General features: G+C 44.9%; 1 protein-coding gene across 1 annotated transcript in view; it reads right to left on the bottom strand.

The window, feature by feature from the left end:
- The window catches only part of LOC146349610 (zona pellucida sperm-binding protein 4-like), a 43,651-nt gene that overhangs the window by 5,419 nt on the left and 11,556 nt on the right, over positions 1–26,676 (bottom strand). Inside the window, exons 2-10 of the mRNA XM_084841674.1 lie at positions 6,884–6,999; positions 6,263–6,362; positions 5,706–5,864; positions 4,972–5,159; positions 3,547–3,644; positions 3,215–3,342; positions 2,450–2,639; positions 2,223–2,370; positions 1,491–1,569 (exon numbers count right to left, since the gene is read on the bottom strand). Of these exons, the coding sequence (XP_084697800.1) occupies positions 1,491–1,569; positions 2,223–2,370; positions 2,450–2,639; positions 3,215–3,342; positions 3,547–3,644; positions 4,972–5,159; positions 5,706–5,864; positions 6,263–6,362; positions 6,884–6,999 (1,206 nt within the window). The remainder of the gene's footprint in view (positions 1–1,490; positions 1,570–2,222; positions 2,371–2,449; positions 2,640–3,214; positions 3,343–3,546; positions 3,645–4,971; positions 5,160–5,705; positions 5,865–6,262; positions 6,363–6,883; positions 7,000–26,676) is intronic.

Genomic DNA, 26,676 nt, shown 5'->3' with positions numbered 1-26,676 from the left:
CAGCCAGCCCTGCTGGTTCTGGTCTGGGCATAGCCACCCCTGCCAGCCCTGGTCTGCAAGCGACCTCTACCATGTGTGTGACACAATATAGCACTTCCAGGGACAGGCCCTGAAATGAGCAGAAATGGTTGCCAGAGTCCTGCACCTTCCAGAAATTAGAGTTCCTGCTCATTTCAGGGCTTGCCCTAGGAAGCTCTACACTGTGTTGCACAAGTGGTAGGGGCTGCTTGCGGACCCGGGCTGGCCAAGCCCCAATCAGATACTGCTCTTGGACAACAAGGAAGGTAAAGGAATACTAAAGGAGGAAAAGGAGATTGCAGGGAAGCTAAATGAATTTTTTGTATCTGTCTTCACTGCAGAAAATGTAGGATGAATACCCATGTCTGAACTGGTATTTTCAGGATGGGTGTCTGAGAAATTGAGACAAATAGTGGTGACAAGAGATGAAGTTCTAGACCTTATTCCTGAACTGAAAACAAACAGATCACTGGGTCCAGATGGTATCCTACACCCCCTGCCCCAAGATTTTATAAAACTCAAATGTCAAATTGCTGATATTCTAACAAAAATATATAACATGTCCCTACAATTGGCCTCTGTCCCAGAGGACTGGAGTGTTGCCAATGTAATGCCAATATTAAAAGAAGGGATCCAGGGGGGGTCCAGGAAATTACAGGCTGATTACTTAGCTTAATGTCTGTTGCCAGGTGAATTGGTGAAAAGTATTAACAAGAATCCTAAAGGAAATCAACCCTGACTGCTCATTGGAAGGACAGATACTGAAGCTGAAGCTCAAATATTTTGGCCACCTAACCTAATGCAAAGAGAAAACTCCCTGGAAAAGACCCTGATGCTGGGAAAGACTGAAGGCAAAAGGAGAAGGGGACGGCAGAGGATGAGATGGCTAGATAGCATCACCGATGCAATGAATATGAACTTGAGCACGCTCCGGGAGAGAGCGCAGGACAGGAAGGCCTGGCGTGCTCTGGTCCATGGGGTCCCTTCTTTCAGAACCACCACTTTCAGAGGCACATTTGGTGATGACGCAAGAGAGGACTTTCTCAATGGCTGCTCTCAGGCTGTAGAATTCCCTACCAAGGGAGGCTAGATTGGCTCCATCTCTGCTGTCCTTCCACCATCAGGAAAAGATGTTTTTATTCAAGCAGGCCATTGGAGTGTAAGCTGTCTTTTGGGATGAGTGCTGCTTTTATTCTGTTCTTGTTGCATTTCAATGTATTTGTTTTATTATTGTTTTAATCAAGTTTTTATTTAACGGGGGAATCCTAATTTCACATATATGCTGATGGGATCTGAACTGGCAGTGACTGATCAAGAAGGAGATGTGGAGTTATGGTGGACAGCTCAATGAAGATAATAACTTGGACTAGATGGGCCTTTGATTTGACCCAGCAGGGCTCTTCTTATGTGTTTTCAACAGTTAGGTGAAAGAAAAGGACAGAATGGGAGCTGGATACTGAGGAAGCCATTACCTCTGATCTCATGGCAGTTAATCATGCAGGATTCCATTGCGGATGGGACACAAGCAGCAGCACTGCAGTGGAAGTAAACCTGGTAAAATATATAATGAATATAAAAGCTACATCTTTTAAAGTACAAACCTGAGAGGGTTCTTATATTACCCCTACATAACACACACACACACACACACACAAACACACGTACGTGTATGTGTGTGTGTAGGTTATGTGTGTGTAATCTTGACCCACTGAAGCTCATCCCTAGTCATACTTCCACATCCCTTTAATGGGCTTACAGCTTTACAAACACCAACGAATTGCTCCACCCAAAATCTGAAAATCTGATGTAGTATGATTTAACTAGACTTTAGTGTGCTAAGGTGGAGTAGGTGAACCTTCCCAGTGGATTGGTCCTGTTAAGCTGTGAACAGAACACAAATCACTTTGTTACATAGTTCTCTTTGCAGAGTTCTACCATTGCAACACCTTTTTACTATATTTGGTAGAAGCAGAAATAGCCACTTCATAAGAGGCTGTGTGGTTGACCATTTCCCTAAGACCAGCTCCTTAAGACAAAGCCTACCTCCATATTTAACAAATTTGTGCACCACTTTTATGATGTAGGGCTACACTGAAACAGCCCTAGTGTAAATTACTACTGCTCAAGAAATGCATATATTATTTTCTAGGCCATGTCTCAGTAATCCAGTTCATGTATAACCTCTGCCATTGAACAGATCTTACAGGTCCAGTAAGTGCTTGTTGGGGATCAGAGTCCACAAAGGTGAAAGTGCTGACAACCAAGCGTTGGTAGTGAGATGGATGCTCTAGCCCTGAAGCTGTTCCAGTAAGGACAAACTGAGTCTGGTAATTGTCACCCCCATATGGACACCTGAAAGAGACAGAACTGCTGCAGTAAGATAAGAGCTCTTCAATAGCCTCAAATCCCCAGCTTCTCTTGAAGGTATTACCTGTTCACCAGGATGGGCCACTGAGGCTGCTGTAGAGGGTTAGTGCTTGGTGTGGCCCAGCACTCATGAAGAACTAAAACAAGGTTTGGGTCCGTTCGTTGCAGAATCCGTACCTCCAGGAAAACAGGATCCTTCAGGAGCTTAACTACAGGGTAATCCCAGTTAGCATAGTATTCACTGTAGCGTTGGTCTGTAGAACAAGATTCCAAAAGGTTACATGCTACTGAAGAATGAAGTTGTGAATGAAGGATTCAATACTGGGAGCCAGCCAAGAATGTGCATGCATCTCCTCAAGCTTTTTTCAGAAGTCATGCTTTCCTCATGATTTGTAGGCAGATAGTATGTCTGTACAAGATGGTCACCCCCATCTCTTACAGTTGGCTAACCAAGGTCTTGCATTGTGTCTAGCAGCCTTCCTCCACATGTCACCTTCTACACAATGGCCATTGCACTATTTCCAGGGCAATTGGGAAAGACATCAATAGATACCTTATTATCCTATTTCACTCTGCACCAAGAAGTGTTACCCTTGGCTATATTTCCTACACTTGCAAAGTTACTTAAGAGGATTGCATGTCCCCGTTTTTATTTCACTTTAGTCTTTGGAAGTCTGAAGATTTAGTTACATTCCAGTTTTGTCTATTCACTGTACTGTACATGGGTGGAGGAAGCTACTGAACACTTCACAATAAAAAAAAAAACACATTAAGTGACAGGAGCTATGGAAGCCCCTGGATTTTAGCACATGAACATAATGGCACTTACTAGTGGCAATTCTTAGCTCTAGATTGAGTGGACCATACTGGGTGACTGATGGTGGGGGAGGCAGGGTGAAGACTTGTACAGCAAGTGGGAGGAACCCTTCTGTTGAGTATCTGCAGCTGATATGCATCCTGGCCAATAGGAAAGAAATATCAATTAGGTATTTGGGTGGGAAAAGAAGACACTAGAGCAGCCTTCCCCAACCTGGTGCCCTCCAGATGTTTTGGAGTACAACCCCAAATTCCTGACCATTTGCCATGTTTGCTGGGGCTGACAAACATCTGGAGGGCACCAGGTTGGAGAAAGCTGCACTAGAGAGTATCAGATACCATTACCTGAAGGTGCTGTCTCGTGTAATAGATCCTATGTTCCAGTTTTGGACATCATGATGTGCCACCAGCTCATTGGTATATATGCCTTGATCTCCAGCTACCTGTTTGTTCGTTTTTAAAAAAGCACACAATTCAGATTAATTTGGATTAAACCAATTTAGTCTTCCTGCATCCTCCTTCACCCAGATAGAGGGAGGAAACCCAACAGCGTTAAGTACTAGGATTCCTCTAAATTTAAAGGGCTTTATCAACTGTTAAGTTTCTCTGCTTCTAAGAAATTCAGTAACTGCTGACCCATGAGATCAAGTCAAGGCTAGTTCACATGTTGTACCTGTTGTAGAGGGCGGGCTCATGTGAGATGCCAGTTTCAACAGGAAAGCACTAAAAAAAGCTATTTTGATCACTTGCTTCTGTGAAATGTTTGCAATATATACACATTGAAGGTGTGCCTTGCCCAAAAAAGGCTGAGTTGCCAAGTACACCTATATTCCTACACACACACACACACACACACACACACACACAGGCAGAACTAAATTGGCTAGGTGACATCTAAGAGACGCTTCCTCTTATTCTTTCCCTCTGTAGCCACTACTCAGACATGCACACTATTTCTACTACCTCCATTGCTTCACCTTATTACATAGGAGAAAGGCTCGGCTCCTACACTTTTCCACACCTTTCCTTCTCCAACCCAAAGGGGAATAGAACACTGCCTCCCACCTGGCTAGTGATCCAGCACTCTTTCCACCCCATATACCCTTTTGGACCAGAAGGTGTTGCTTAGTTATACAGGGACCTTATAACACTGCCTCCTGCAATAGCTACACTTTTGGAGGCTCCTTCACATGGGGCTTTTATCCTGCAATTGAGATTGCTCCTTCACGGAAGTTTGCGGGCTCTTTACATGACGCAATGACCCTGCCATGACCCTCCTGCACTAAATGCCCTCTGTTCTATTCTTAAATAGATCGCAGATAATGAGCTATCAAATTACCCCGTGAAAAGAGTAAGAGTGGCAAGAAGAAGAGCGAGATCAATGGAAGATAATGGAAGACAGATATGGGGAGAAGGAGGGGGAAAGGGGAGGGGGAAAGGAAGCATGTGTAAAAGGAGTCATTGTGATCCTGCATTTAAAATGGAAGCAGAAAGCCCCATTTTAAATGCAAGTTTTTAGGCTGTTGTAGAGATGCCCTTGTGGGTCTTCTTCTTCTCACTATGTCGACACACCTAGATTATGGAGTGACCGTGCAAGAGGTTCCTTATACTGAGCTCAGACTGTAGCACCACCAAGCTATTTAAACACAGATCAATGCATCCAGGCATAGATTCTAATCTATATAGTGTGGCACAGTAAAAAAAGAAAAAAAAGAAAACCAGTACTAACACAGAAGCTTTCAAGAAAGGTGATTTTGTATTGATTCCTACCTGAAAAGTAGTTCCACAGGCTGAGAGTGGGAAGTTGTAAAGGACAAAGGCATTATTCTTTGTCACAGGAAAACAACTACTGCCACGTCCACTGACAAGATGCACTGAGTCCAGAATTAGTGATGGCAGAGTCACATCCCTAGATACCGCGATTGAGAAGTGGCCATCTGGTGTGCAGTGTGCAGTCACTGAAAAGTGAAAGCCAACTACATTAGTATGGAATCCCACCACAGATTTCTCATGGTTTCTGTGAGTTACTGTCCTGCTTATTGCCATCTGGTCAGCATCCTTTCCAAAAGGAAAGCAACATGGCAGAAGCTCGGTTGCATCAAGTGGAAATACCATAGCCAGTTTACAAAATAATCCACTCAGGATTGCTTTTACCCTTCCCAAAAATTGAGAACAGCCACATTCAATGCTCAACCTTGTGGCCAGGGACATTAAGAGTCCACTTCCCTGCATTTACTTCAGCTCAATTGATCTCCACTACCACCTAGGTCAAGAAGAAGAGTTTTTCAACAGAAAATGCCTTGTCAGGATTTGGAGGACATTTAATTAGTGCAAAGAATGGCCACGGAGCTGTGGATTCTTACTGTGAGGATGAAAGTTGCTCACTGGACTGAAAATTGAGTTTCCCTGGCATCAACAGCATGAAGTGCTTTATCCTCAAGCCAAAATGCAAGTTACACCTATGCAGCCTTCTAGTGGGAGGTGCCTTAAGAGTTCCAACCTACCTGTATTACCATAGTAACAAGGAACACGAGGATCACCAGGGGTATAACAGCAGCCTTTTTCTTCACATTCTTCCTGAGATACAGGTGGAGAGGCACAAGGAAGCTGGTCTTGCCTCTGTACTCCCAGGCACACACTGCTGCTGCTTGGAGCATCTAGAACTGAAGGCCAGAGTGTTAGGAATGATGCGTCCACCAATCCCCTATCAGCCAAGGAACACACCTATGCTATTGTTGAACTGCTCCTGTCTTATTGCATACCTATGAATTAAGGTGATTACAACCATTGGTATTCCGGAATACTTATGATACACATTTAGAACAGTCACTTAAGATAAGGGATTTATGGTGGTTTTATGACTCTTGTATGAAGTGAGGTGAATGACATTTTTCATACAAGAATCAACCCATATGCATGAAGACATTAATACATCCATCGTAACCTGTAGTTCCATGTTGAGACAAGATGTCAAATAGTTTTCTTCCCCAGCCCAATTGATGTCCCTTTTCTGTCAAGAACTCTCAGGAGCAGATTCTAGAGGTGAATCCCAAAACTACACCTGGCAAGTGAATTGGACATTGAAGGTCCTCTTCATGGAGAAAGACTTTGCCAACAGTATCCTGTCTTTCAATCCTGAGAGTCATTAGGAAGTTGCCATTCTGTATTAACAAAAAAGGCAAGATATGATTAGAGGTTTCCATTAGTCAAGTCAGGACAGAAAAAGTACCCATAAGTTACACACTGTTGCTAAATGACAGGATTTTCTACAACATAGGGCCATTCTACATGTTACAAGATTCCAATATGCAAGGCAAATCATTTAGGAATGAATGTGAAAACTTGTCTGGAGAGCCAGGTATAATGATCCTTCCTACATCGAACCCCAGTTTTGCATCAGTTCCTATATCGTTTGTCCTCCTTGTGTGGATCTTATAACATGTGAAGTTGCCTTAAAGCGACCAAGCCCTGAAATTGTACCGCATGTCAACAGGTATGTAAGAAGCTCTTCTGTTATAGATATGCCAGTTACTACAAATTATTGTTCACCAATTCAAATCAATGTGCACCACTGAGACTACAGCAGCTATTGGGGGCTTGCTGACGTATGATTGAAAAGATTTGTCTGCATGGTTCTTTGTAGCATCCACCTATATCCCAGAGGTAAGGGTCAAGTTACTACCTTTTTGGTGAAGAAACATCCAGCATAAGGAACAGTGAACATCACAGAGCCTTCATATTTCCAAGAGATGGAGACACAAGCAGATTTGTGAAGAGGGTGGGACCGGCCTTCAGAATCTAGGGAGGAAATCGACGCCATTTTTGAGATCTTCCAGCAATAGCTTCAAGTGAAAGAGTTTGATTTCTCACCCTTCCATTGTTTATTATCAAGCAGCGTAGCTGTCAGGTTTGCTATATATCAATACAGTACTCTCAGGGAAGCATGCCCTACAATCTTTTATCCATCCTCTATAGTCCTCTTGCTCTAAAGTGAGTAATTGTATTTGTCCCTTATAGCTTAGAATGCCCACCATAGCCATAGGGTTAGAATTCATATTTTAGCAGTCAAAAGTCAATTCCCACACTAAGGTAGCACAGGAATCCTACTCCTCTTTGAGCTAGCACTGAAATCCAAGTCAAAGCCCTAGGTGGGTTTGAAATTCAAATGGGAATCCTAGGTAGGATCAGAGGCACTGGTAGGCATAGAGCACCAGATGGACATCGGCTCTCCACCCCACCCCACCCGGAACCCAGTCCTGCTTTGTCTCCACCAACTGCTTCTGACTCAGATGCTCACCATTACAAAGAACGGATTGGAATCACACCTCACGCATCCCCCTCTCAGCTGGCTCTCTGAGCTGCCAATCCCCCCGAGCCAGCCAGATGCTGCGGTGTTGTACTGGGCCATATTGGGGCAGAAGGTTGAATCAGGAACTGGGAAGCTTGATGCGCCCAGTTCTGCCTCTGCTCTTGCATGTGCTTAGGCATGGGATGGATGCTCCTCCCAACTGTAGAAATCACTGAGCAGCGTAGCAGCCAGGCAGCAAAGAAGGATCCACACACAGCACAGTCTCAGCAGCACTGACAGTGACATCCCTGCAGCTTCTCCCCCGAGAGACAGAGACAGAGACAGACACACACACACACACACACACACACACACATGACAAGCGTCATGAAAATAAACTTCCCCCTCCTTCTTCCTAGCCAGCTGCGCTTCATATTATATTCAGGGTAGGCTCAAGAGTGGGGTGCTTCACGGGCAGGGCAGAACATGAATAACACAATCATCCCATGTATACTTCCTTGTGAGTAAGCCCATCTGAACTCAGTAGAGGGGCTTCCTTCTAAGTAAACACGGTAAGAAATAGGCTGCTGTGCATTTTCCTTGTCATGGATTTGCTCCTGCAGCTTAATCCTGCTGTTACTTTATAGCCAGCTTTCAGCTTGTTTTTTAAAAACATGTAAATTGTTTAATAGCTATGCTTTACATCTTGAAATCTGAGTAGCAACAACTGTACTGTGAATCAAACTACCTGGTGGCCCATATAAATCCCACTATGTTTGTCTGTCTGTCTTTCTTTTAAAGATCAAGCATTCAGCCATTGCAGAGAAAGGTGAAGGGCCACTTTTTAGTGGCTTAGGAAAAGGGAGGTCCATGTAACAGGATAGTGTCTTGTCCTATTTTCCCCCACTTCTTCCAGGACTGTTCACCACCTTAGAGAGCCCAACCCCTGCACAAACCAACCCTTGAGTATGTCAGATGCTAAGTAGCCCCCCACAAATCACTGATTCTGGAAGGGAGCAGAAGACCATCCAATGAGGGGTGACCCATTGTTGTTAAAGCAGAGCAGGAGAATTCTTTAAAAAAAAAAAAAAAAAAACCGCAGTGGTATGTAGCAGTGTAAGTAAATCTAGACTTCACTACTGCTTTATTACACATGCACTGATGAATGCATGTGCCCAAACACTTAATATATTGCTTTTGTAGTGTTATTTCCTGCTTTTTATTCCATATTATCCAAACTACCACAGCAAATGTCTTTGTGTCCTACGAGGTAGAAAAATGCACAAGAGGGATGTCGTCTCATTATGATGGGATCGTAATGATATGACACAAGGTGTAGCTCTGGCCCATGTTGCAGCAAAAACAAAGAATCATGTGCCACCTTAAAGACTGCCAAATTTACTATGGCATTATATTTTTTGGACTAGAGGTTACTTTATCAGATGCTACAGGTGTGTGTGTGTGTATACATATATATACACACACACACACACTCACACACACAGAGAGAGAGAGGTTACAGGGGAATGAAATGCACAAAGTATACAGTGATAGCTATCACAGTAATGTAATTATCAGTGTCTATAGTCTTCATATTATTTCACTGTGAGGTCACTGCTTACATCCCCCTCCAACTATATGTATATTTGTCAGGTATGTCTGAAATCCTTAAACATGAGCCTAGGTGTTCAACCCAGGTTCATACGACCCTGCTCCATGATGGGGCTCCATCATTTACAAAGACAGAATGAGATCGCCATTCCTAAACACACCTACTAGGGAGTAAGCCCCTTTGAATGCAATATAACTTACTTCTGAGTAATCATGTTCATGTCTAGGAAGGGCGAGAGAGAGAAATGTTCATTGTCAGCTTTGCAACTGAAGTACTCCTATCTTAGGAGCAGGGCCTTGAAAGACCATTAGGTCAAGGGCCTAAAATTACAGAGCTGGTAGGATTATTGTCCTATCACTTAAGTTCACATGTTCCCAGGCTGTACTATCCACTCTAGCTTGCCACCACCAAATGTCAGCAAGCTAAAACCACCATCATAGCCAGCAGTATGGGTGTCAAGTATACTTGGTACAATCTCTACTTCCAAGGGGTTAGTAGTACAGTACCGATTACACAGCACTTTCAAATTTACATAACTTCCTGATCCTTATTGTGTTTTCCCCTCACAACAGCCTTTCCAGCTAGGAGTTTTTCTACCTATCTTTTACATTTCTATACCACCCAATAGCTGAAGCTCTCTACCTGAGGCATTTGTTGGGCACTCATCATCCCCTACTCAAGGTTGTTTATGACCCATCATTTATGGGTTCTTTAGATGACGTCAAGACCGTCCAGTTTTACTTCTATTTATAAACAGCATTTTAGTCAAGGTTTTTTTGTTTTTAGAGCAGGGAAAATTGGGTATTATTTCTGATGGTGAAAAAAAGTGGGATTTCTTCTTTTATCTGGACTTCTGCTATACTACAGTGCCAATTAGAGGCTATGTAGCAGAAAAGCAGTAAAGGAAACATTCCTCACATAGTGCTTGGATCTCAATTCTGGGTTGAAACTGAGCATAGATGCAGCAGATTAACATCCTCATGTAGAAAAGCCCTAGGTCATTCTTATTTTATAGCAAGATTGACATTCTGCCTTCCACCCCAGGGAGCTCTGTTCCTTTAATAGCTAGAGGCAGAGCTTTGAACATTTCTGCCCCACCCCCTGGGCAACATGGAAATGCTCCTGTTGAATTGCTGCCCGTGTTAAAGGGTCAAAGCTTCTGTCAGGATGAGAAATGAGGCCAAAATAACAACTCACTCATGCCCACATAATAAAACATGTAGTAAGATCTGCCAGCACTTTGTCACCATCTCCTATGTTACCCTAGCTCCCATAAGATTTTCTTCCCCTATGGCTCCATCACCCTTTGAATCCCCATGAGAATTTTGATTGTTGTACTGAGGCATGCAAGTTCCTAGAATAAAAGAACATATTACTCAGTGTAAGAAAGTGTTTGCCCTGTATTCCAAGGAAAACCCGTAGGAGCAGAGATAAGATTCACTACAGGTGTTTTGTCAATTGGGAGTTGGATTTTCAGTTAGAATAGGAAGCACACATTAAAGCAGAGAGGGCAACCACTCGAGCAACAACTTAGGACCTATAATGTTGTCAAGCCAAGGTGAGCTACACCCTCTGATCATATACAGATGTTTGCTCAGGGCAGGGACGAGCAATGTGTGGGCCTCCAAATGTTTTGGCCTACAACTCCCACTATCCCTTAGCATTGGCTATGCCAGTTAGGGCTGATGGGACTTGTAAGCCAAAACAGCTGGAGGACCACAAGCTGCCCACCCCTGGCTTACAGCAGGAATGAAGTACCACTGAGTTCAGTGAGAGACTTACAAGGGGGTAAGCATGCATAGACTAAAGTCTTTAGCTTGGCATACATAGAAATAGAAAATACTATCCATGAGGGAACAGCCCAGAAGTAAAAGATTGAAGCTTGGCTGAGTTGTGAAAGACACACTCAATATAGTCAAGGGCAGGGAAGGTGTGTGTTTTAAGAATACATCTCATAATAAGCCATGAGCATGCAAGCTTCTGAGGAATAACTATGTGGTCTGAGACACAGGGGACAATGCCTCCATCTTCCTTAAACAGTAGTCTTGTTAAGAATCTTCTTCACAAAATTTACTTACCTAAAACAGTCAGAAGGGAAATAATATCTGTATGATTTGCAGGTAAAGTGAACTGCAAGCTTTCCCTACCACAGTATAGTAGACCACTGCTCCACAAGCTTGACATATCTTTAAAACTACTGGAATCCCCCAGAGCCACAGAAAGGAACAAAGGATGAACCCACAACATCATTACACCCAAAGAGGCCCAAAACCACTTTACTGCTGCCATACTGACTTAACAATAGGCACTCCAGCCAAAGGAAATCTTCATATAGGCTTAACTAAGCTGTGATTGGGCAAAAGCAAAGAAGGTGTATGTTCTCTTAGGGCCAGGTAAGACTACAACATCCTCCTTGGAAGAGCAGAAGGAATTCAATTCACACCTTTCTGTTGCTCTCCCCTTTAAATTCCAGCAGCACCTGTTCCACATTTATCCAGTTTTATTTGTTCGGAAATTAGTTTTCTAAATCCAGCCATATTTGCCAAGGCAAAATAAACAAATTTCAAAATGGTAATAAAAGAGGCAGCATCTGAAAATCTCTTCTGCTCCTTTACTGGGCTAGAATAATAATAAATTATATGCATGAGTTTAAAAAAAATGTAGATGAATGGGGGAAGGAGCAAGGAGGTAAAATGTTTGATTGTCACAAAAGCCAATGGTTTCTCATGCCACCTTATGTAATGCTGAACAGTGTAACATCTTGCTTGGTAAATGATGCAAACGATCTCTATAACTTGGAGGCACATACATTCAACACATTATGTTTCAGTGCATAGTACAGGTTTGTGATAATTTCACAGAAGATTCCTGTTGTGATGCATAAAGCAATAGGGAAATATATTCGCCATGGAAACTCTGCAAGTTGTTACTGAATCCTGTGCAGAGTCAGGCAAGCTTAAGCCCCTTGATTTCTTCCAGGGGCTTTGGTGTGGCTAACTTAACAAAGGACTGGGGTGTCAGGCTACAGTTCTATACTTGGGAGTAAGGGCAATTTATTCAGTGGGGTTTTCTTCTGAGCAAATCTGGATAGGACCAGACTGCAGTGGGCTTCTTTCCAGCTTCTTTTCCCAAAAAAGTCTGGTTAGTCTTTAATAAATGCATTTGCAAAAAGGGGAAAATTCAATGGGTTTTGCTCTATGGCAAGAGAAGCTATTCTTTTATTTTATTTATTTTTAATTTATTTTAAAATAAATAAATAAATAAATAAAATTATTGGTGAACATTTCATTGTCATACAGATGTTGAAGAACAAGAGGCCTCCACCAGGAAAGGCAATAGCAGCCAAGTGATCTCTTTTCCACCCAGAGAATCAGAAGCATCTGTCCATGGAGAATCCATGGCTCCAATGTCCAAGGTGTAACTTGGATTTGGATGTGGAAGTCCTAATTTCATCTTTTTGCCCAGCTAAGTATATTAAACTGGGACTGGGTAAACTTGTGCTAATCATCCACTGTTTTCCAGCCTAACCCATGCCATTTTGAGGGCCAGAGATTGTTCAAACCATGGGGTTGCCGACTAACCTCCCAAATGGACTCTGACTGTTCTTTTGCCCTTGCCAAAGCTTGATGTGCAGAAATCAGCACATGCAGCTTTAGGAACATTGTCACCTGCTAATATCTGCACATTAAGATAAATGCACAGCAACAACAAAAAGGCCTATTTAAAGGTCCGCTATCAAAGAAAGCCCTATTTGATTTGTAAATGGGGGAAATTCAGAGCGTTGTCACTTATGAGCAGAGGCTTTAGGCCTTCAACAGCTGAATTACAGTCAGCATACATCAGAATGAAACTATTCCTGTCTTGGAGATCCAGTGGCAGTTAAAGCTGTGTACCTAATGAATTATGCTCCTAAGGGAATAAAGCCTCTGTCAGGGAAACAGGTGGCGATCCTAGAAACTTAAATTCCTTTCTAAAACCCAATCCCATTTTCTTCTTCTTCTCTTTTTTACTGCGAGGCAAGTGCCATCAATTTCTACGCAACTTATTTCCAAGCAGTGGAGGCTGGTGGCTCTGATTCTGGTGGGGCTGTAAATCCACTCTGGGTTTCAGTCACAACCAGCAAGAACTCCAAAGGAGCTATCCAATGCACTGAACCTATTTGGTGGATAGGCTTCAGCACCTTGGGTAACTCCTTTGGAGTTCTGGCTGAAACCCAGAATGGATGCACAGCCCCGCCAAAGTCAGAGCCACCAGCCTCCACTGTTTCCAAGCAAGTATGCACAGGACCGCAGACACAGCATTTTGAAAATGGCGTGGAACTGCAATTAGTAGAACTGTCATGCAGCTCTCATTTGTATTTCTTTAGGCTCATGTAAACAACAGACTTGCATATTACACACAAGAAATAAGGCAGCCAGGAGGGCGCCAGGCTCCCAAAGACGAAGAAACCATTTCATGTGCTATACTGCAGCCATATGCCTTTGTGACAAAATGGAGCAGGAGCCAGGCACCTACGCCAAAGCATATTTGATAATATTTTTTTCCCTTGGTGGTACAAGCTGTGAGTGAGAGTAGGAAAAATGAGCAAGGGAAGGCGGGGTGCCTGCCAAAGAGAAGGCGAAATGAAAACATCCAGGAAAGCAGAGGGGCTAAGCAGGCAGGGTGGGCAGGAGCATTGCTGGGTTGCCTGGTAGGTCCACTTCATCAAGAGCTATGCAGCCAGTCACAGCCAATCAGCTAAGGAGCTGAAGCTAATTCCTTAAAGAATTCAGATTAACTTTTGGGGAAAATAATGAGACCTGGAGGGTGAATCGAAGGAAGGAGGATGCAAAGGTGGTATCTGTTGCTGTTTGCTCTTCCACACACACACAGAGCCTACACTTACTTGTCTTCCTCTGCAGTGGGAAAGGAGAGCAGCACATACCTTGGCGCTCTCTGATCATGTAAAATTCATCAGCTTCCTCTTCTGTTTTGTGTGTGGGCTCCAAGAGAAAGCAATACAATTATGCATTTCTCTGGCATAAGGCCTCCTGAACATTGCAGTCATTAGCATACCAGCTAAAAAAGATGAAAACGGTGAGAACTGCAAGGAGCTCTGGCCATCAACAATATTCTTCTGTCAAAGTAACTCCACCCCCAAAAGCCCACCTAAAAGCACAGGATTAATTTGAGAGCCAAAACTAATTTGCTCCCCCCAAATTATCCTCAAAATTCTTCTGACTGACATATTTGATTATGATTATGATTTAAAATTATCTGAATGCTTGAATATTTGTCAGATATTCACAAGATATTTGTTATCTGTATTTAATAGTCAATGAAAGTTGATTTCAATATTTGATATCAGACAGTTGATATTTACTTGTGTAGTTGTGTTTGGCCCAGATCAGCTTATATGCTCCCTGGTCTTGTCCCTACTCGGGGGTAAGAATGAAATCATACCTCCTTGTCCTAACTACCATGGAAGCATGTCTCACCCCGTAGACCAGGGGTAGGCAGAAGGTAGATCTCCAGATGTTTTGGATTTCAGTTCCCATCATTGGTCATGCTATCAGGGGCTTATGAGGATTCAAGTACAAAACATCTGAAGATCTATCTTCTGCTCACCTGTGCTCAAAACATCCACACATGAGTGTAACATTTGACTAGGGTGAACATATGTAAAATCCTGCATGAATAGGCCTGAACAGCACAGTCAATGTTTCACCATACAGGAATAGACAGTGGTGACTTGAGCCTCCAAGAACTGGAATTTATACAAGTTAACGCTGGTCAGCAATTTTTTTTTTACGTGAAATTGAGCAAGTAATTCAAGGAGAAATGGTTCTGTGATATGCCCCCACACTCTAACTTTGTTTTGCTGATTCATCAGCACATTTACTTGGGAGTGATTCCCATTGAACTCAAAGGGACAGCAAACTGTGATATAATATTTTCAACAGACCTGCTTCAGTTATTTCACCTTTTAACAAGCCTGCTTCAGTCACTGTCCTTTTTTTGGAGGGGTATTTAACAATGCACTTCTCAAATAATGTGAACAGCTGGAGGAATGATCCACCTGATGCTATCTGGCACTATCTATCTAGTAAAGCTGGCCCTGGATAGTACATTTTAACAAAAGTCCAAGGAGCCAAGCATGCACCTCTAGACTTAGTCAAGGTAGCAGAGCGCCCACATAAAGTATTCAAGAGAGTAACAGACACTAAATTAGACATTCTCCCCAGAAACTGATGGGGTTGTGTTTCTTTTGAGAAATTACAACCAGATAGCAATTAAATGTTTAACTGGGAGGAGGGAAGGGGGGAGTTAATAGTAACACTGAAGGAGTTAGAGAAAGAGTTTCAGAGAGTGAAAGTGACTGGGTTCAAATGATCGTGATGAGGAAAGAAGCCATCATGGCTTCTCCCCCCACCCCTGTGCATGCCATGAGCATGACCGCCATTTCCATAATATCCCAAGCTGCGGTGCAGGTTAGCGTGTTGTCTGAATGTGGAGTGCGGCCCAGTGGGGGTAGCTTCAAACCAACCTACAACCCACGACGTGCCTTAGAGGTTGTAGGGTGGGTACGAAGCTAACCCTACAGTGCTGTACACCTGGTTCAGATGGCACGCCAACCCACGCTGCAGCACAGGGAATTATGGAAATGTAGGTCATGTGCATGGCATGTACAGGGGCGGGGGGAGAAGCCACAATGGCTTCTTCCCCTTTTGCAATAGTCCGAACAAGCTCAGTAAGTAAGTGGAGAGAAAGTACAGCTCCGCTGGCTGGGGAATGCTGGGAGTTGTAGGACATTTTAATTAGGGCTGTGCAGGGACCCCCTGATCCGAGGCAGGCCTGATCCGGCTAGGGCAGATTCGGGGGGGGGGTGACCCACCTTGGCCCTGAACCCAAAGCGGGTTCCCCCCGACATCTCCACACAACCCCCCAGCTCCTTACCTGGGCCACAGCCTCTTCTGTCACTGCCACCGCCTTCTCCGTTGCACCACCTTTGCCACCGTCACCTTTGCCACGGCCCGCTGCTGCAGGATGTGCCTCCTCCGCTGCTGCTACCACCACATTTTTAAAATGGCAACCTCCTGGAAGTTTGCACGTCTAGGCCTCAGGAGATGATGGTGGCGGTGGCAGGCTGCCCTTGCTTTCGCCACCACTGCCGCCACCACTGCCAGCATCTCCTGAGGCCTGGACACGCAGCGACTCTTCTTGCAGGGAGTCACCATTTTTAAAATGGCAGCTTCCTGGAACTTCTATGAGGTTGCCACTTTAAAAATGGTGACTTCCTGGAAGAAGAGTCGCCGCACGTCCAGGCCTCAGGATGCGGCGCAGCAGCAGAGGTGGTGTCAGTACGGCGGCAGAGGCGGCGGTGGCAAGGAGAAGGCGGCTCAGGTAAGGACCTGGAGGTGCTGGGGGGGCTGGGCCGGGGGCCAAAGTACACAAAGCCCCCAACCCACTCCAGGCCACTTCGTGCCCCCTCTGCTTCGCCTCAGAGGGGGCACAAAGTGGCCCAAAGCAGCCCACTTTGACTCGGGGTTCTGGCCTCGGGCCGAAGTGGTGCACAGCCCTAATTTTAGTATGTAAAATTGCATAGGATTGCACCCTAAATTATTTTAATGAGGAGGAGATAATTGTTTTGAGCTGAGTGAAACAGGTTTGAAATTATCATTGTCAATCTGAGCCAGCCCCTTGAATACCCTATTCCACCCATGTCACCCATGCATGGATGCCTGGTGGAATCATACAGTTTCACTCCCGTACCATGTGTAGGGACAAGAGGGGGAAACATATCCAGTCAGGAATTTGATCATGAGACATAATGGTACTTATTATATATGACAGTAAACTGAACTGATTTTCAAGGTTCTACCTTCTAGAAACACCTTCAATGTTGATTTGTCTGCCAAAGAACCCCTGAACAGCATGGGACTCTTATGTGTTGCAGAGGATTCTGGGACAAGTTCTGGGGTGCACACTCCAGCTTTAGAACGACTGTCCTCTGTGGCTTGCACATTGCAGAAGACCAGTAGTGATGGGCAGACCTTCTCAGCAAGGAGCCCCTAAAACATTTATGAGAGCATTCTTCTAACAAAGCATTGTTTTTTGATGTGTGCAAGTGTGACAATAGGTGCCCATGTCCTTTCTATTCTGTGTAGCCTGATCTTCATTTCACCTTGCTTTCTTCTTCTGAAAGCTTCTCAACTTTCCTTTCACTGGGGCAAGATTATATTAATTTTTTGCTCTACTAGTCAGAAGATTAGAAGTATTAAGATGTATGCAGCATAATAATGTTTATTTTTTTTTATTGGAAAGCTAAAAAAAAATGGTGGGGAGAGAAAATAGGGTTGCAGTGACAACAGGGTTATCTTCCTGTTATTGAGCTATCTTGCCGGCTCTGCCATTGGCTTGATTTTAATTGTTCCCAGATTTCATGTTTTGCTAAGCATTTCTTTTCTCAGTGTATCCCCTTTATACATATTTTCTTTTCATTGGTGCTTGTATGAGTAGCTTCAAATAGCCCCAGGATGAAAAAATATACTTTTTTAAAAAGTCAAATTATAGCCCAGGGCTGAATGCCTTTAGGTAATGTATTAACATACCAAGGTAAGGACATATTCAGATCCTTCAAGCTAAATGTAAGACGTAAGCAGGCACAAATGCCAAGAAAGTCTTTGGACTTAATTTGAGCTGTGATGCGAAGGGCACATGGATCAAGGATGTGATCTAATTTATGTTCGAGAACCCATTTTCCGCTGCCTTGCTGCCCATGTGTCAGTTTACAGTCTTTGAGTCCAGGGTACAGCAAAATACTGCTAGACTAGTATGGTGGCATTTTACACCCTCTTTGAAAAAAAAATGGAATGAAGGGAACAGAAATGAACCATTAGGTTCTTTTCAAATGATTTGTGTTTGTTTAAAACAAAACTCTGCTGCCCCACTCTCCTCATTCATACTGTCCCCATCTGGTGCCAGTTTTAATAAAATCCTATCAGGAAGACACTGCTGGGCAGTGCTGGCTTTCGGGATCCTTGAGGGAACCTTGCCAGCCTCCTATTTGCCAGATCCACTGCTGTCCATTTGCTTGCCCTCTTTTCTTCTCCCAGTCTGTGTGGACCATCAGAGCAAAAGGGTGAGAAGATGAGTGGAGGCTGCTGCCCTTTCTACTCACTCCTGAAATTGCTCATTCGTTTTGAGAGGATGGGTGAAAAAGCAACCACAGCAAGGAGGAAGAGAAGGACCGGGGAAGTTTCAAGGATTGACAGTGCCCTCCCCCAAGGCAGGGAGCTCAACAGGTGCCCAGGGACGCCAACTCCTGTTGCCAATCCTGCCTAAATAAGTCAAAAGAGGAGGAGGAGAGCCTTGCTCCTGGGCCAATGGTGTCTTCTAGGGCTGTCGACTTTTAAAATGAAACTTTCTGGTATCTGGGGTAGGAGCCCTACCATGGTGTAGAGCTGTAGAGGTGTAGAGCATAATAGTTTGGGGCATGAAGAGGAAGGGAGTATGCATAAAAGCTGTCTGTTTAGCTAAGGTATACAGCTGCAAAAGGAATAAATGTGGACAGTGGAGGGAAGAAGGACATTTCTTCTTCTTTTCTTTTTTTCTTTTCTTTGGCAACTATCTCTTAAGCAAGGATGCAGAACCTCTGGTCCACAAGCCTAATCCATCTTATGGATGTTCCCCATCCAGCCCACAGAATCCCATTAGGTTTGTCCAGGGGCGGGGCTTGGCCTTCCAGTCCGACCCCCTCAAGGAATCCCTTACGTTATCTCCAGTCTGAGATCAGACATCAGAGATAACATTGGGATCAGAGATAACATTGGGAGGTGGGCAGTTGCTCCTCCCAGTTCAGGGTGAGTCCTTTCATTTGGTGCAGGGTGCCCAAAGCCGGGGCATTGGCTGGCACTTGGAAAAGCAGCCACTCTTCCCAATATAAGGGGCTCCCTGTCCCTTGGCATGGTTTTGCATCCAGTCTACTGAGCAGGAGAGAAGACAGTAGCACATTATGAGAGAGAGACGCACACAGAGAGAGACAGAGACAGGCCTGCCATAGACAAGCTTATAGTCCCTTCCACTCTTACCCAACCATGCCACCCACACAAACACACACACGGGCTGAAATTCTTACACCCTTACCTGGGAATATGCCTGATTGAATTCAGTGGGGCTTAGTTTTGAGTAGACATGTATAGGATTGTAGTGTAATTGTGCTATTTGTAGCACGGATGCTGCAGGTTGGCCTCCCATGAGCTAGGACAGGCTCACACAACCTTTGAACCACCAAGCTGAACACAGCCTCACAGCCACAAATAGATTAATATAAGCCTCCTGTTTTGCCTGCTGGCCTGAGACTGCAAAAACAGGAGAGCTGTGTCAAGCACCTGACAAGACACACCATACGACAGCAGTTCCCAACCTGGCCCATCAAAAAATTTTCTGTCCACACAGACCTTTCCCCTGTTATCTCCCTCTCTCCACCCTCAACCTCACTATTTCTTCCCACTCAATCCTTTTCCTTGCTATTTCTCTCCTTTCCCTGTCACTAGCCTTCTTCTTTCTCTCCCTTCCTAGCCCCTAGCCTTGCTCTTTCTCTCCTGCTCTACCTTGCTGTTTCTCCCACTTCCAAGTCTCCAGCTTTTCTATTTTTCTTCCCCCCCTTTACCTCACTGTTTCTCCCTCCCTCCTAGCTTCTAGCCTTGCTGCTTCTTTCCCCTCTCCCCTTTTGCCTTACTGTTTCCCCCTCCCTCCCAGCTTCTAGCCTCACTATTTCTTTCTTTGGACTAGCAGATTCCCACAGCAGCCATTACTTGACTAGCCACATTCTCCATGGAAGCCATTTTGTGGTGGTGCCCACAGCAGTTTGTCAAATTCCCAGATATGCCCACAGGACCAAAAAGGTTGGGGACCCCTGCCATACCAGGTTTGGGAGTTGGGTTTTGCTTCTGCATGGTAAGTTGTGCAGACCTAAATGAGGGAGAGAATCTCTGAGAGAGGCTTGGTTGCCTTTTAATAAATAAAATGCCCTTTATTAAATGGGCAATCAGGAGCTGTGCAGTCCAGTGCAGGAGACGAGAAACACACAGAAGGACCACACAAAAAAAGGAAATGGAAAAGAAATGTTACTGAAAAGACATCATTGTGGAAGAAAGGTGTGGCGATTCCACATGTACAATATTTAAATAGTAAAGCTTTGTATATATGTATGGTGGCTAGTATGTATCTGGAATGATTGACAGGTGAGTGTGGGGCGGGATTTGGCAGAGTGTAGGCAAGAATGACTGGCAAGTGGAAGAAAGGGGGAGTGGCTGAGTGAGAATGGAATGCAGTGTGATTGGATGAGAGCTTGCGCAGAAAAGGAGGAGTGATTGCTTCTGTGAGTGAGATAAGTCTGGGAGTAAAATAGATTGGGAACAACAAGATAAATCAGGGATTAGATTGAGAGATAAGAGTGGGAACATTTAGTGAGATAATCTGTGGGTTAGAGAGAGTGTGAGAGAGGGTGTGAAAGGCTTTGAATATAGAACTAAAAGCAAGAGTTATATTGTGCAGTTTATAGTGTTGCCTTATTTTAATCATCATTCCTGATATCCTTTCCTCATCCCAACCCAGTTCCTATTTCCAATCCTGTTGTACCAAATAAACCTTCTTTGTTTTCAGTTTTAAAAGACAGTTACCTTTTTATTTATTAAGAAGGGTTTTGTGTAGTAACCCCCATGTGCTGGCTGCTTGGTCTGTGCTACCAAAAAAGAAGAAAGCAGCTCTAAAAGGGTTATTGGTGGCAGCAATTGAGAGAGTGGTGAAGCATCACAGTACACCAACAGAAGGTTGTGGGTGAGAGCCTAAAGGTGGAAGGGTGAGGAGAGACACTACCAAAGCACCTGACCTGGAAAGGCAGACCCACTGGCAAGGAGTTCTGTAGTCACCCAGGGATGCGTGGAAAAGAGGGATTTGGGGGAGAATCTCTCCAGTGCAGGAGCATAGGTACTGGTTGGAAGAAGGGAGAGAGTCCCCATCCCCTCGGGTAAAGGGAACCCCACAAGTGATGACTAGAAGTGGGATTGTGAGGTGGTCAAAAAGGCTTCAGGGTCCGACAAAGGGTAATTCTGCTAAATCATCCCTTTATTTATAAATGATTCCATGAGCACTGTGAACTCATTTGGTAGAGGTAGAAGAACTCTTGGACTTGAAGGAATGCATTTTTTAAAAAAAATCAAAATCTTTCAAAGATTATTTTATCAGAAAACAAAATGGAACTTAAGTTTTATGGATTTATTTTTAATTTAAATTATTTTATATCTGCCTTTAAGGGTAGAACTGACTAGTATAAGATGCCTTATAGTAGATCAGAAGTTCATGTAACCCAGGATTGTCTACTGCAGCTTTCCCCAACCTGGTGCCCACCAGATGTTTAGGACTACAATTCCCAGCATTCCTGACCATTGGCCATGGCAGCTGGGGCTGAAGGGAGTTGAAGTACAAAACATCAGGAGGCACCAGGTTGGGGAAGGCTGGTGTACTCTTGACTGGCAGCTCCAGGATCCAGAGCTCTCCAGGATCTCAGGTAGAGGCCTTCCCACCATCTGCTACCTGATCACTTTAAGTGGTAGGGTGGCCACTTTCTCATGGCCAAAAAAGGGAAATGCATCACCAAAAAAGATGAAGAAGAAAATGTGCACAGGCAAATTTATATGTATAGGTACACATTTAGAAATAATAACTCTAATTTAAGTACAAATGCAATGCATCTCACCTAGAGATGTGCAAATCAGAAAAACTCAACATCTCCAAAGTTCTCTGAACTCCATCTCGAAGCTCGTTCCAACTCGAGTCCGTATCAGATTGTGAGGCTTGTTTTTTTTTTCTTTTCACATGCAAATCCATGTGTATTTACATGTGTATTTTTCCAAATGTATCCATCAGTTGTGTGCATCTTTGAAATGTATGCATTCTTTCCTCATTGATTAAAGCATACTTGTACACATTTTTCAAAAGTATGCATGCTGTCGAATACATCTTTTTTTTGCTTTGTGAATTGCATTGCAAGCTCGGAAATGTACAGACTTCGACTGCAGATTCCATTTGAGTCTGTGCTCAGTCCAGAAGGTGCAAATTGGGTAAATCCTGATAAATAAAATAACAAACTGAAATGAATTTCTCATACATCCCTAAAGTGGAGAAGACTGACCAGGTGACCTGTGCACCTGCTCAGTCTACTGTCCAGGTGCTTAACATTGATGGGCAACTCCAAGGCCTCTGCTGCTCTCCCTCCTTTTGGTTATTTATCAGACCTGGACGGAAAACCTCTTCAAATAGAGGACTGTCCTCTGCCATATCAACCAAACAGAGGACTGTAAAGTAAGACACTTGGCCACACTATTAACTGGATGATGACAGTGATTTACACTGGGATGATCTGCATGGAAAGCATGAGCTCTGCCATTGAACACTGAACATTGAAATGGTCCTTTCCCATTATATGGAGTTGTTGTCCTGCTTGCAGAGTGATGTCATAGGCACCATCTAATATGAGCTAACAGCATTAGTAATTAGGGGTGTATGAAACCCCACTTACCTGGCTCCACTGGGGTCTGCACATGGGGGGAGGTGATCTGTTCCTCCCCCCAGAATCCTCGATGGGGGGGAGGCGATCTGTACCACCCCCCCAGAATCCTGCCCGGCCGGCTCCACTCCTCAGCCAGTTTGCGGAGCCGCCATCTGGGCCGATCCACAGTACAGCCTCCATTTGTTGCCGGGCTGCTGCGGACACAAATGGTGTCCTGAGAAGGGGCCGCCATTTGCGTCCCTACGCTAGCCTGTGATAGGCTACGTAAATATTTACATAGCCTATCACAGCTAAAGCGGGGACACAAATGACGTAGGGGACACCATTTGTGTCCCTGCTTTAGCTGTGATAGGCTACGTAAATATATACGTAGCCTATTATGGGCAAGCATAGGGACGCAAATGGCGGCAGCTCCAACAGCTGCCATTTGCAGCCGCAGCAGCCCGGCAGCGGCTGGAGCCTCTGCTGCCGCTTCATCTGCCGCCGCCGCCAGAGCCACCGCCGCCGCATCCGCCACCAGGTAGATCTGTCCCAGTGGGATTCGGAGTCCATGGCTGGAGTCCATGGCAGAATTCTCTGACATCCCTATTAGTAATCCAACCTTAATTCACACAGTACTTTCAATCACAGGATCCTCTTTCTCTGCATATACGCTACAATTCTTTCCATTATCTTAGTTCAAGACATAAGGTCTTTCCTTTCCCTTCTTTAGCTGAAGAGTCCTTTTGTGAAATAGGGGTTGTAATCCTAGAGGGTGTCTACTTGGTGCTGATTTTGTCGTTCGCTCCATCTAGGGATGTCAAAGAATTCTGCGATGGATCTCAATGAGGCCGAATGCCAGTGCATTTGGCCCCCTGAAATCCATCGCAGAACTGCCTGCCCCCCCCCCGCCCCCCAGGGATCCTCCCTGGGACGAGACTTACCTGGGGCGGATGTTTCGGACAGCAGCAGCTCCAGCGGCAGCTTCAGCAGTGGCAGCAGCGGCAGCTGGTCTTCCGACCGGCTGCCGCAACCATTTGCAGTCTGTGTTTTTTTTTCCCCCCCATAGACGTGATAGGCTACGTAAAGACTTACGTAGCCTATCACGTCTGGGTAAAAAAAATAAAAGCGTATGGGTAAAAAAAAAAAAAAGCGTTCCTTATTTTTCACTGTCTTAGTCTACGTAAATATTTACATAGACTAAGACAAAAAAGGGGAATGCAAATAGGGCAAAGTACACTATTTGCATTCCCCTTTCTTTTCTCTGTATTAGTCTACGTAAATATTTACGTAGACTAAGACGGTGAAAAATAAGGAACGCAAATGGCGGCAGCCATAGCCGCCGCCATTTGCGTACGCGTTTGTTTTTTTTTACCCAGAGCCCTCCGCGGCCGGAAATCCGGCTGCAGACGGCCCTGCCCTGGGCCTGGCCGGCTGCTCTGTGGAGCCGCTGCGGAGCACAGCCAGCCGTCGAGGATTCTGGGGGGGAGGACCGGATCGCCTCCCCCCCCGTCAAGGATTCCGGGGGAGGGACGGAACACCTCCCCCACACCATGAACAGAATCCGCAAAAAGGTAAGTGACTTTCGTACATCCCTAGCTACATCGGAGCCGCACAGTGCCTGCACTGTAAATCTCCAACTGGTATGGTAAATGGGGGAGATTGAATGCAGACTTTTGTAGGGATGGCAGAGAATTCCGCCACGGACCCAAATGAGGCTGGATTCTTTTGAATCCAGCCTCCGGAATCCATGGCAGAATGGATCACTTACCTCCGCCTCCTGAGGATTTCCTCCGGAACGGCATGCCAGCTCCAGACAGCTTGCGATACAGTAATGGCAGCCGCCATTACCATATCTCTGTGAGGAATAGGGATGTTAGAGAAATCCACCACGGATTCAAATGAGGCTGGATTCCAAAGAATCTGGCCTCCAGAATCCACAGTGGATCAGCTCCACTTATCTCCGTTCCATGAGGATTCCGTGCGGGACAGCACTTGGCTGCTTGCTCAGCCGGAGCCTTTTTCCTTCGCTCTGATCGCCATTAAAATAAAAAAAAAGGTGATAGGCAGGATGTGCCCATAGACTTATATGCAAATAGAGCCGTGAATCTTGCGTATAACTCTATGTGTCCATAGGCTTATAGGCTTATAGGCAAGATTCACGGCTCTATTTTGCATATACGTCTATGGGCACATCCTGCCAATCACCTTTTTTGGGGGGAAAAATGGCAATCAGCAGGATGTGCTCATAGACTTATACACAAATACAGCCATGAATCTTGCCTATAAGTCTATGTAGACTTATAAGCAAAATAGATTTATACGCAAAATAGAGCCATGAATCTTGCCTATAAGTCTATGTAGACTTATAAGCAAAATAGATTTATACGCAAAATAGAGCCATGAATCTTGCGAATTAGCCTATGGACACATAGACTTATACGCAAGATTCATGGCTTTATTTGCGTATAAGTCTACGGGCACATCCTGCTAATCGCCTTTTAAAAAAAAATGTCGATTGGAGGAGAACGGTTCCAGCTGCCCAAGTAAGCGGCCCTCAAGCTGGGCACCTCGGCAGAATCCTCATGGAGCGGTGCTGCTCTGGAGGATCCGGGGGGGGGGGGAATGGATCACCTCCCCCCTGGGTGGATTCCCCACCAGAACGGACGGTGGGGAATCCATACTTCCCTAATGAGGAATACAGCTGCAAATGGCAAACAGGACGCCACTTATGTCCGTAAAGCTCTTAGTTTAACTTAATTTCAGCCATTTATGGCTGCATTTTGGTTAAACTAAGCACTTTACGGATGCAAGTGGCATTCATTAAGCCATTTGTGGCTGTATTCCTCACAGCGATATGGTAATGGCGGCTGTCATTACCATATCGCCAGCAATACAGAGCTGGTGTGCTGCTCTGCGGAATCCTCCCGACACAGAGCCACTCCGGAGGATTATGGGGGGGAGGAATGGATCGCCTCCCCCCCCCATGGACAAATTCCCTCACGGCCCAGAAGGTAGGGAATCTGCCGATCCCTAGACTTTTGCAGCCAGAAACTCTGCTCTGTCATGACACATCGCAGTTGCTGCGATGCGAACTTTAACCTCTGCACTGCTTTAAAAGAGCCTTCCTATAGATGCATGCCCTTTTAATTTATAAATGCATAAATGCACAGCTGCGCAGCTACATGAGTAAGGGTTCTGCGCCATATTGAGAGTTTCCGCTGACTCTTTCTGAATGTTATGGCTACTTTGGTGTCCTTCAGTGTCTCTGGCAAGACTTGGCAGTCTGCTTCCACGTTGCCATGCCAACTGCTTGTACACAACAGGAGCCACAGTCGGGAAGCCAGGTCCTCCTGCAGTGCTTCACACCTGAGAAGTCACACCCACATGAATGCTACATGCCTGCCCCTCATTTCAAAATGGATCCCTCCCAGCTTCAGGTGTACCTCTCCACAATCTTGGCTGTCCTTGGGAACACTGTAAGTCTTTGTAAAGTATTTCTGGACCTTGAAGCGCAAGATGCTAGGTGGAGGAGGCAGGGGGAAAAAAGCATTGCTGTGTGGAAGGAGGCTGAGTTCCTCTTTTCTGGCCACCATCAAGTACAAGCAGAGTGCATGCCTTCATGGTCCTCCAGCCACAGGAATGTGTCCACAGAAAGCCCAGCTGTGGTGGTGGTCCTTCCCAAAGAGTCATGATTGGTCGGAGAACTTTATACTTAAAGAATGGGAAGACAAACAGCGGATGTCACATTTCCAAATTCCAGGGGGACTCTATTCCAGATTGCGGACAACCTGCGGCCAATCTTCGAGCCGCAAACTGCTAACATGTGCAAGCCAATCCCGGTCACGAAAAGGATGGCACTCTGCATTTGGTGCCTGTCAAGTTTCCCTTTTGTCCCTGTTGAACCCCAATAGCAAAATCAATACAAAGACAAGAGGCTTCTATCCACGACTCTTTAATCCTTTTACTTCAATGGGTCATACAGACGCTAATTGTCAGTAACTCACAGTCTACAATGGAAAAGGCTTCAGGGATTTCAAAGGG

The sequence above is a fragment of the Heloderma suspectum genome, chromosome 3 (assembly GCF_057233095.1).
Source record: "Heloderma suspectum isolate Gila_16-S chromosome 3, 16-S_ref, whole genome shotgun sequence".
Classification (NCBI taxonomy): domain Eukaryota; kingdom Metazoa; phylum Chordata; class Lepidosauria; order Squamata; family Helodermatidae; genus Heloderma; species Heloderma suspectum.
Note: the sequence above shows the minus strand (reverse complement) of the source record. Positions and strands in the feature narration are given on the sequence as shown.